Source organism: Thamnophis sirtalis, unplaced genomic scaffold (assembly GCF_051295495.1).
Source record: "Thamnophis sirtalis isolate CommonGarterSnake01/CBP01778 unplaced genomic scaffold, rThaSir2_p1.2 scaffold_1, whole genome shotgun sequence".
In the NCBI taxonomy this organism is placed as follows: domain Eukaryota; kingdom Metazoa; phylum Chordata; class Lepidosauria; order Squamata; family Natricidae; genus Thamnophis; species Thamnophis sirtalis.
Window position 1 is genome coordinate 22,307,287 of NW_028261381.1, and position 12,057 is coordinate 22,319,343.

The 12,057-nt window shown below is 37.4% G+C and overlaps 1 protein-coding gene across 1 annotated transcript in view; it reads left to right on the plus strand.

Annotated features, from left to right (window-relative positions):
- WIPF1 (WAS/WASL interacting protein family member 1) overlaps positions 1 to 12,057 on the plus strand; it is a 69,704-nt gene that overhangs the window by 39,932 nt on the left and 17,715 nt on the right. Inside the window, exons 2-3 of the mRNA XM_087708865.1 lie at positions 5,250 to 5,337; positions 10,975 to 11,104. Of these exons, the coding sequence (XP_087564991.1) occupies positions 5,287 to 5,337; positions 10,975 to 11,104 (181 nt within the window). The 5' untranslated portion in view covers positions 5,250 to 5,286. The remainder of the gene's footprint in view (positions 1 to 5,249; positions 5,338 to 10,974; positions 11,105 to 12,057) is intronic.

The following is a 12,057-nucleotide window of genomic DNA, read 5'->3' on the forward strand; positions in this document are numbered from 1 at the left end:
TCCTAAATGTAAATTGCATGCCCCATCACCCTCATTATTGCTGGTTGTTTTGATTTTCCATGAAAACAGGTAACTTTGTTGTTTAATAATACTCTGTTTTCTGACAATAATATTAATGCTAATGACAACTTTAAACAGATTTCTTTAGGAAAGATTTCAAGAGGTTAAGGAAAGGATAATGTTTCTTGATATATAGCATGCTTGTTTTACTTCTTCTACATCTCTTGTTCCTAATTGTTGGCGTGGGTATATAACACATATCTTTAAATTTTTGCCTTTTTATTCTCCCTTTGTCCTATGCATTATTCTTATACAAACCAAGATTAGGAATAGAGAGGGAGAAAGAGAGGCAGATTGTAGGTACATGGGTGACTTCACACATTACACAAAGCTGTTGTTTGTCTTGACCAAGGTTTATGAAACAAATAATGTTATGCCTAACAGACTGAAGTAGTGACATTTAAGTGGATTATACAGTAAAAGTCAAGGCTGGCCATATTAACTACGTGGTCAACCATCTCTGCCAGGCAGGACCATGTGATGGAAGCTGTGATGGTTTTCTGTATGAATTACCCCATGTTGCCTTTTTTCATCTTGTTCTGAATCATCATATCTCCAGATTATCCTAATTTTCAAAAATGCATCCCCAACCTGTTTTTTCCTGTTGTTTTTTAATTGCTTATTTTACCAATTTCCCCTTTTTAAAGAGACAACACACTTGCTTATGTCCTTTAAATAAATCTGGCACTTCAATGTTCAATGTTATTGTTTTCTTTCTTTCCGAGTGTGAGTATTTGCATACTGCTCAGCTTCAGTTGGTCCTACAAGCTTGCTTTTCAATTTGTTATGCCTGGGACCAAAAATGTGAGCCTTTAGGAGAATACAGGTAGTTCTTGACTTACAACAGTTCATTTAGTGACAGTTCAAAGTTACAACAGCACTGAAAAAGGTGACGTATGACCATTTTTCACACTTATGACCTTTTCAGAATCCCCATGGTCACGTGATTTACATGCAGAGGCTTGGCAACTGGTTCATATTTATGAGGGTTGCAGTGTCCTGGAGTCATGTGATCTCCTTTTGCGACCTTCTGACAAGCAATGCCAATGAGGAAGCCAGATTCACTTAACAACTGTGTGACTTATTTAACAACTGCAGTGATTCATTTAACAAATGAGGAGAGAAAAGTCATAAAATGGAGCAAACTCACTTAACAAATTTCTCACTTAACAACATACATTTTGGGCTCAGTTGTGATCATAAGATGAAGACTACCTGTCTTAAACTACTGATTTAATCCCCATTTCTCCTCTTCTCCCTTCCAAATTTTCTATTACCCTTGTCAATATTTCTCTTTTTCCATTTAGAGGCTAATCGTTCAGGAAATGAATAACTGCAGTGAGGTCTCCACTTCTGTCTTTTGTCTAAATTTAAGCTTTTTTTTTTAAGTGACCGGTTTAAAATAGCCTATTGGGTACATGTCATCTACATACCCTGTAATTCTGGGTCAGGGATCATAGTCCTCATTGCAAAGGAATTGCAAAGGGATTTGTAAGTATGCTAAAAAGAGGTTTGTGGGCTACCTTACCTTACTGCAAAATGCATACAATCCGTGATGGTGACAAAGAGTTAAGAATTGTTTGGGTAATCTTTGCTGTCATCTAATGGACATCTGAATGTTTGGTCATCCAACTGACCTAGGTCAGAATATTTGAAAAGTTTGGTCTTAAATAATTAAGTTGAGATTTTCAATACAACATAATTGTTGATCTTATAGGCACCTGTGAAACTGCCTATACAAGTAGTTCTTGTTTAACAAGTGCCTCATTTAGTGATTATTTGCAATTAAGTGGTGACGAAAAAGTAATTTTACAACTAATCCGTGCAATTGTGACTTTTTCAGCTCTGATTTGTAAAGCAAAGGGAAAGCTGGATAACAACATAAGCGCAGAGTTATGGTTTCACTTAATAATTGCTTTGATTTATGACCAAATTTCCAGTTCCAATTATTGTTACTAAACAAGGGCTACCTTTAGCTTTTCTTTTACTAATTTTACATAGAAATCTGAGGTTGCAATTCTGTTGTGACAGGCCTTGGGCCTACCATGAATGCTTTTTAAAAAAAATAAGGCATGTTCTTCTGATTATGTTGCTTTATATTATTTTAAAATTTTGTGTGTGTTTTAGTTATGCTACATATCTAAAGATTGCTGCCAGTTTACTTATAACAACCAAACATCCAAGGAAAGGGAAGCTTTGGCGACAAAGACTGTAATTTTTCCTCCACGTTTTCAGTGTGTTGCAATTTAAAAACAGTACTGTGAAATTTCATATTCAGTAACAGGCTATTTGAGGGAAGGAGGTGTTTGTTAAATGTGAATGTATATTATTTGGATCAATTGACATCATTTGCATCATTATGTAATCACACAAGTGACATGCAATAAACTAAACCTAGTGACATAATTTATATAAATTGTCTGATTTGAGAAATAGAACTTGTCAAAGCTAGGGAGATCTGGATACCTGGTCAATATAAATTACATTATGCTTAATACTATTTATGTTTTCAAAATACCTTCTACATTAAACAAAATACTAAATGAACATTTGGGTGGTCTACAGAAGCTTGTACTCGAAACTACTGGTACGTGATGAATTTTTAAGATTCATTAAAATGCCTTATGTATTTAAAATGAGTCTTAAGAAAATTAAATATGGTTTGTCTAATCCTCATAGGAATTCTAAGCACAATCAGTCTGATACGCTTCTGCTTACTGCATTATATAATCCGCTACCACCTCAGAATAACAAAAAATACTTATATTTGAATGGCTATAAACATTTTCTCAAGATTTGTTGGCTGTAGGATATGAATTCAACAAAACATTGCAGCTATGGAAAGAAAGAAAAACACCCTGAAACTTGTAGTTAAATAAGAAAATTGTGGTTTGATGCAAGAACTATTTTTTCTATTAACAGGAAGTGAAAGAGATTTAACTTTAGACTTTGCAGTTTTCACATTTAGACATAAAATGGTTGCTGAAAAAAACAGCTTCTTTTCCTACAGGGAAGATTGATTGCGTATAATGCTAAAATACTGACAACTTCAGCGGGATACTAATTGATGGAAGTGTTTTAGCATAGGAAAATGTGACTGCAGAGCAAACCATAGTAATATTGTAAATCAAGCTTTTGGGTTGATTTGACTTTAGGAAAGAGAGAATGTAGAACATATCTGAGTTAGATAACATTACATTTTGTATTAATTAAATTGCTGATGAAATCTTAGTAGTAGGATGACAGGGTTGATATATGGCATTCCACACCACACCCATCATTCATTTCTATTCAGATAATTTTTTAGAACCTGAAAACTCCATGCCGCTTTTAGACATAAGAATAATGTATAGAACAGCTACAAGATGCAGGCAAGAGAAATGATTCATTTCCAATAACAGTTCAAAATATCCTGGTGTTAGACTGAAAGTCTTGTTTACTTGTTCCTTTTGGCTAGTCCCTCAAAAAGATGATGATCTGCTTAATATTACCTAAGTGTTTCTGAACCTCAGCATCTTTAAAATGTGAGGACTTCAACTCCCAGAATTCCTCAGCTAGCATGGAGAATTCTTGGAATTGAAGTCCACAAATCTTAAAGTTGTTGAGGTTCAGAAACACTGATTTGAGCCAGTGGTGGGTTCCGGGCGGTACAGTCGGGTACAGGCATACCGGTGGTAGCTTGGAGTAGCGGCCACCATATTGGAATGGTGGCTCGTTTGGTCCACCCACCCGCCCATGTTCCTTACTGCTTTTTGATGCAAATGGGCCAATTGCGCATGTGCGCAGAGCATATGGTGCCTGCGCGACCTTTGAGTGTCTGAGTGTCTTGAGTGCAGCTGAGTGTCGCTGGGTGGTGGTGTGCGCATGGGTGTGCAGTGCACGTGCCTGACGAAGACTCCCAGCCCTGTCGCAGCGTACCAGTTGTGACAGGATCTGGAACCCATTACTGATCTGGGCCATGTTTTCTTTACAACCCTCGCACCAAACTTTCTACTTTTCAAGTTATAGATCAAATTTACTTAATCTCTGCAACTTACAATTTTTTTTTGAAGCGATGGGAATAAGCTACAGCCTGTTCCTCAATATTCAGTGTTGGAAATATTTAATGCATGTATATCTTCCATCCATTTCCCAAGAAGATACATCTGATTGTTTTGGAATATCATTTATCATATGTATATGCTGCCTATCTCACAAATCCTGTGCAGTTAAAACCATGAAAACAGTGATTACAAAAAACATGCTACCATTAAGCCATTATTATAATAAAAGACTAAATATGAACTCTCATGTGTCTTCATTCCAAAATCTCATCTTTCTAAAACGTTGTTATGTCTGAGGTGCCCTGATCTTTTTTTTTTTTGGGGGGGGGGGTAACTACCTAGCTGTTAGTGCTGAAAGTTAGGTCATCCAGTTGTTAAACATGCTGGTGAAGGAATAATAGAAATAATGAAATTGCCTTTAAACTTGTTTTTGGTTTACTTCCTTGATTCCATAGCACATAGGAGTTTTGGACGGTTCTTATCTTTTTGTTCCCCCTTTTTTCTGAATTTTATCTTTTATGATAAACTTGTGAAGTAGATTAGACTGAGAATTTGAGACTGATCTTCATGAGCACCATAGCTAAGTGGAGATTTTTGAATGTGGATCTCTCCCCTGGCAATGCCATAGTAGATATCTTGGTCCAAATAGGATAGATGACCTAGAAACTTGCTCCTTGAAACGCTGACATGGAAAGATGTCTGTGCCTTTATCTCATCTTAGCTTTCTCTGTTCCATAACATCCTATTTCTTTGAATTGAAAACAAAAATAGATTGACTGGATTTTCAGTCAAGCAAGATCTTTTTCTCTCTAAAACCAGAAATAATGGTTTATAATGGAGAAAGGGGGGCTATAATAGTTGCCCATGAATAACATTTTTGATCGATTTTTATCCCACCGTTATTTTTATAAATAATGCAAGGCGGCAAACATACTTGATACTTCTTCCTCCTCCTATTTTCCCCACAACAACCCTGTGAAATGGGCTGGGTTGAGAGAGAGTGACTGGTGTAAATTCACCCTGCCTGCTTTCATGTTTAAGGTGGGACTAGAACTCACACTTTCCTGCTTTCTAACCTGGTGCTTTAACCACTAGACAAAATATGGCTTAGTTTGTAACCATATGTTATTTGTATTCCCCTAACAGGTTTAATTGCAACAAAGGTGAGATTGACATCTAGAAAATGCCTGTCCCACCTCCTCCCGCTCCGCCTCCTCCACCAACATTTTCGCAGGTAAGTTGCAATTTTTTTTAAAAAAATTAAATTTTAATGGAAGAGAGAGGAAACCTGATCATCCTAGCTTGTCTTGTGAAAATAAAGCATGTTTTAGACTAGATGATAGATAAACAGACAGACAAATGTTCCCTTTTTGTTGGCTTTGTTGTTTGTTCAGTTGGCAGTTTTTTTTGTTATTTTTCATATAATTCTCTTTTAGATTTTGGGGTTTTTTCTGTGCTTTCTGAAAAACGTGCTAAGATAAATAACACTATTAAGGTTTAAACTATTGTGCATATCGAAGTAACAGAATAACAGAGTTGGAAGGGACCTTGGAAGTCTTCTAATCCAATCCTCTGCTCAAGCGGGAAACCCTACCATTTCAGACAAATGGTTGTCCAATTTCTTTAAAAACGCCATTGTTGGAGCAACTACAACTTTGGAGGCAATATTACAGAGGTGGTATTCAACAGGTTCTGATCAGTTCTGGAGAATCAGTAGCGGAAATTTTGAGTAGTTCGGAGAACCAGTAAATACCACCTCTGGCTGGCCCTGCCCATCTATTTTCTGCCTCCTGAGTCCCTGCTGATCAGGAGGAAATGGGGATTTTGCGGTAACCTTCCCCTGGAGTGTGGAGGAAATGGAGATTTTACAGTATCCTTCTCCTGCCATGCCCACCAAGCCATGCCATGCCTGCCAAGCCATGTCCACAGAACCGGTAGTATAAATTTTCTCGCTATCTATCTCTATCTATATTCTCAGGGAACTTAACTAGATCTTCTATTGTGGATTTATATCAAAGGACATACTGATAAAAAATAGAATTAAAAAGATGTGATGTACTACTATGATGTATACCTTAGATTATTCCTAACCGGGTTCATACATCATGACATGGAATGGATATTTGCCACTATTGCAATGGAATGCTTTGTTTGTTAAACAAATACGATAGGCAAATCAGGCTACTAAGATTCCTCAACAAAGCTTTGTTGGGGGAAAAGCCTGGCTTAGCAGAAGTGCTCAGCCATGTAATGATTAAAATAAATCATATATACAGGATGAATTACAATGGCACTCAACTGGCGTTTGCTTTGGAAAAGAATCAAAAATATCTCCTACTACTCCCGAGTTAACTAAAATTCTACATTTATGGAAGTTAACAAAGAGGAGGTATGGAATTGAGACCGACTCAGTGTTTCCCATAGAGATAGATTCAGCACCTCTGTAATAAGTTCCATGTCTCTCTGGAGCAGCGTTTAAGATAGTCACTAAACATCTTGAGTATGTTTTGGAGGAGTGAACACATTCGATAAATTCACCCACTACTTCTCCATTCTCATTTAACTGTTTACCCATGAAACTGGATACCCTGATTTGCATAAGCATGTTTTGCTGAACTTGTTCAACAATTGGCTAGGTTTGTAAAATGTACTCAGTCAGGCATCCACAACCTCTTTTGTCTGGGGGGTATATTTACAATACTCAGAGCATGTAAAGGGTTGTTAGAGTGAACGATTACTGATTTACAAAATAATCCACAACGGGGCATGTAATCAATTGCACTGTAGTCCAACCTCCTGCTCAGACAGGAAGCTCTATACTAAGGGTGTCGAACTGGATTCTTCTAGGGCCAAATTAGCATTGTAGTTCTCCTCCACGAGCTGGCGGGAAGGTGATGGCTGTGGAGAGGGGGGGATGGGATGAACGCCTCCTGCGGCACCCTGCTAGCCAAAATGGGGCACGGGGGAGGGAAGCACTTTACCAGCCAAAATGGGGGGGGCTGCGCACAGTCCCCTGCACCTTGTTTTTGCCCTCCATGGCCTCCCGCAGCACTCTACAGGCCAAAAACGGGCCGGATGCGGACCGCGGGCCTTGAGTTTGACACCCCTGGCCTTTACCATTTCAGACAAGTGGCTGTCCAATCTCTTCTTAAAAACCTCCAGTGTTTAAGCATCCAAAACTTCTGGAGGCAAGTTGTTCCTCTGATAATGGTTTTAATGTCAGGAAATTTCTCCTTAGTTCTAGGTTGCTTCTTTCCTTGATTAGCTTCCATCCATTGCTCCTTGTCCTGCCTTCAGGAGTTTTGGAGAATACGCTGACTCTCTCTTCTTTGTGGCAACCCCTGAGATATTGACACACTGCTATTGTGTAAATATAATAGAAATTTAACATAACAACAAAATGCAAGAACATTCGCAAGATTTACACCGGGGATGGGAGTTGGTGGTAGGGGTAAAATACACTTTTTAAGTTAAATTTTGAACAAACATGAGTCAGCTTTTACAACATTTGAGAAAATTTAAGCTGTTTCATCTTACCCTTGCAAATGTTTTCGTATGTTTATGTTAAATTTTATTATGGGCTGATATTTCTGTTAAGAAAATATAGTTTACATTTTCTAGCAGTACACAGCAGATTTTAAACATAGGTTGCAAGTTTGAAAAATTGGAAATAGCCACACAGCTGTTTGAACTGGCAGATGAAGAAACTTCAAGTGGTTTTAATAAAAAGTATTGTAATCAACAATTTTGCTCCTCTACAAATAAAGCCAGGAAATCCTATGAGATTATCCACTAATCTAAAAGTGTTAGCTTATAGAAAACAAGTCTGTGCAAACTTGTCTTTCCAAATTAGCAATTTTCTAAAAGTCTATTTTCCTCACAGGCTTATTTGTATTCAAATTTGAATGTCTGCTTTCATTTAAGTCCCTAGACATTCATAGATGGATGTATAACTGGGCTGGGCTTATTTTTGCTACATTCTTGTTTGTTTGTTAGTAAGTTTATAACATTGATATAGCTGCCCTTCTTATATACAATTGTATCTTTAGAGGCCACATAGATATTTAATTAGTTAATTAGCTGAACTTCTCATTCATAAATACTAATCAGTCTAGAGATATTCTCATTCTGGAAAGCAATGTTATACTTATACACCAGGGGTGTCAAATTCAAATTTCATTGAGGGCCACATCAGGATTGTGTTTGACCTCGGGAGTGGGGGGCATGGCCAGCTCAACTTCGCTCCTCGAGGCTCTGTTTTTGGCCGTGATAGCCTCCTGCAATCCTATGCTAGCTAAAACAGAGCTGCGTGCAGTCTCCCTGGGCTCCATTTTTGCTGGCAAAGGCACAGTGACCTAGTCCTTTGCTGTTTTCAGGGCGGCCCTTCAGGCCAGATTTAAGTGCCCCACAGGCCAAATCTGGCCCACAGACCTTGAGTTTCACATCCCTGCTATATACCAAAGCACAGAAAAAGAGTAAGAAATCATAAGCCAAGCAACTTGAAGGCATGATATAAAAGGAAAGAAAAGGAAATCTAATTAAATCTAGTTTACATCAGTATATTTCATTATATCCCTCCACATATTTCTGTCCTTCTTTTCACCATGTCCCTGTACCCATTCATGTATTGCCTTTTGTTATTTTTCTTACCTTCCCCTTTTAGAGGATGTCATTAGTTCATTCCCAACATGACTTTCCTTTACCATGTTTATGGTTAAAGACAACTGGTTTAACCTTTAATACATTCGTTTTTAGACACACCACACACCATTTCTTTTTTTGCTTCATAGGATCTATTAATGTTTGCTGCTAATCATTTGAGTTCTTAATCAGCTACACAGCATCATCTCCATACAAAATGGATATACATCCATGTCCCCAACTCACACAGGTCTAATATCACCATGAACACGCATGTACATTTAGCCATTATATTAATTAATGTACCAGGGGAAATGGCTCAGCCTTGTCTTTCACACTGCTCAGGGTTGAGCCATTGGTTAAATATTCAGTTTATTCCCCTGTATTCCCCTGTACCACATACATCAGCCCACATTCATCTACATATTTGTGCAAAATATTTCATTCTTTAAGCTGACTCATTTTTGTAATGTAGTGTACAATGCAACTTTCTCATAGTTGCATACATCTCTATAACCTTCCGAAAGACAAAAAATCTGGTGTGTGTAAATCGTTGTCCCAGGCTGAATATGTTGATGGATGATGCCAAGCTTAGCTTATGCCAGTGATCCTACCATCAGATGCAGGTCTAGAACAACTCTTCACAGTCAACTCATCATGGGACAACTCGCCAATTCTCTGCAGGACAATTTGCCATGGAACAAGAGTTACATTAATATCAAAGAAATTGTATATTCTAATACACATACATGTATATTCTAATAATTATTATAATATAATAATTAAAGAAAGGATGTCAAAGGAAGGACAAAATGAAATGTGAATGACAAAAATTAAAATAATTTTTAAATTATTTTAAATAATTAAATTGGATTGTTGAATTTTTCTGCGGTGAGTTGCCTGGCGGAGAGTTGACCATGGCAAGTTGGCCATGGTGAGTTAGCCGTGGTCAATTGGTCGTGGTGAGTTGGCTGCAGCATGTTGTCCCATTCTGATCAGATGCTGCCCTAGCAACCATGATGCTAAAAAGTATCCGCTGGAAGGAATCCTTAAATATCATTTTTCTTTATCTTTTACTGTGTATTCATCCATCTTTTTTTTTAATCAAACCATTTACTTTACCAATTTTTCTTGAAATGCTTTTTTGGAAATAAATTACCGGTGTAACCTCTCTTTGTATCATTTTTCATACACACATACATGCAAACCTCACTCCAAACATGCATTCTGAAATGACACATTTGGCTGTGTGATGGTAAGATATTTAAGCAGAGAAAAATAAACATATTTCAATACTGGTTTTTTTGAGGGGGCAGGGGTGAAGCTTGCCAAATTTCTTCTGTATTACTTGCTACCGAGAAAAATGGTTCGAAGTCTTTTTCGAGTTAACTTGACTCAAATATGTCTTTAGTTTTAAATTGATACTACTTGAAATTAGTAACTATGATTCAAGGCTGTATGGGTTTGTGGAATGAGATGGTAGTTTTAAAGATGTCTTACTAATATATAGTATTTTTCGAATTATAAGACGCACCTTTCCCCCCCAAAAAGGGGGGTGAAAATCTGGGAGTGTCTTATACACTGAATACAGCATTTTTGGCCTCCCGAAACTATGCCCCCTTCATAAAAATGGGGCATGCAGAGGGTTTGGGAGATCTGCAAAGTATTCCTGGGGGCTGGAGAGGGCAAAAATGAGCAAATATGGGCCAATTTTTGTGAAAAACGGGCCATTCTTTGCTCGTTTTGGGGTGGCCCAGCCCCCAGGAGCACTTTGCAGGTCTCCCAAACCCTCTGCATGCCCCATTTTTCACAAAAAATATGAAACGTGCAGAGGGTTTGGGAGGCCTGCAGAGTGCACAACCTTTTAAAAAAAAATTATCTCTTCAAAATTTTGGCGTGTTTTACACTCCGAAAAATAAGGTACATAAAAGGCCCAAATGCTAGCAATTGTTGAACAAGATGTGACATATGTTCTCCATCCTCAGGCTGTGCTGATGGAGAGTATGCAAACTAGGTACCACTGTTGATACCAATCAGAATTTGGAAGTTACTCCATTTAACCTGGCCCTTGTAATTTGAAGGGTATAAAATCTGATCCAGCTAAATGTTTCATGCATGTGCTAAAAATAAAGCTCCATAGGAACTCATGAAGCTGTGATGGTTTAGGAAGAAATATTCTGATTTCATTGCTTCTGTCCTCGTTCTAATATTTCGTATTTTTACTTGGCAGGCAAACATAGAGAAGCCCAGTTTGAATAGATCAGAGCAGTCAGGACGAAATGCTTTATTGTCGGATATTACCAAAGGAAAAAAGCTGAAGAAGGCTGTTACCAATGATAGGAGCGCCCCAGTTTTTGATAGTAAGTATTTCCTTCTCGTCAAAGGAATGGCTGAGCCTGTGAGCCTGAACTCTGGAGGCCTCGAACCTTCCTTCTCAGAAGTCCCCTGGGTTTTCTTGTCCTAGCCCTGCCTCCTGCTTTGGAAAACTCCCTTGATAGTTGTGTCTGCTACCATCTGTCTGGCAGGGATGTGGTGTACTTTCCCCTAAAAATTGATAATTTTTTTTAAAAAAAAATTATTTTAAACACTTAAAGACATCAACAAAAACAAACACGTAACTTAAAACAACACAGGAACTAAATGTTCCATCATACAGCAGTTACATATCAGTAAACCTTTACAGTTATTGTTTCCCCTCCTATACATTCCAATTTTCCATTTGTGGTCACCTTGTTTCTTACTCCTTTTCATGTACTTTTCCTTAATTATTTATATTTAGCCTTTTTTTATCAGACTATCATATTGCCTACCTTGTATTGTATATACTTTTCTTACGTTAGTATATCTTAACTTACCTTTCCTACCCCCTATCTTATCGCTATATCCTAATTCTTCTACTATACCTTAATTTTACATTTCCCAATTTCTTTTCTATTGTCTAACCATTTGTACCATTTTTCCCAAACTAAATAATATTCTGACTCCTCCTTTCCTTGTAATTCCTTCATCAATTTTTTTTTATAATTGATAATTTTTTAAAAAGTGTTGGGAGAGGAACTTCCTACTCCAAGTCATTAAGATTTTAAAAAAGGAATATTAGTCCTGCACCAATGAAGATACATGTAGATAAATATACTCAGTATATTTTAAACAAGAATACACTCAGTATAGTTTACACAAAAAAAGAAAGGAAATATAAACATCAAGAGGGAAACAAATAACGAAGTTCTAATGTAAATTCCACCTTAGCCTTGTGATCTGTTCCTTCAGAAATATAATCCTCTTCCAAAAATGATATTTTATCTGATTCAGT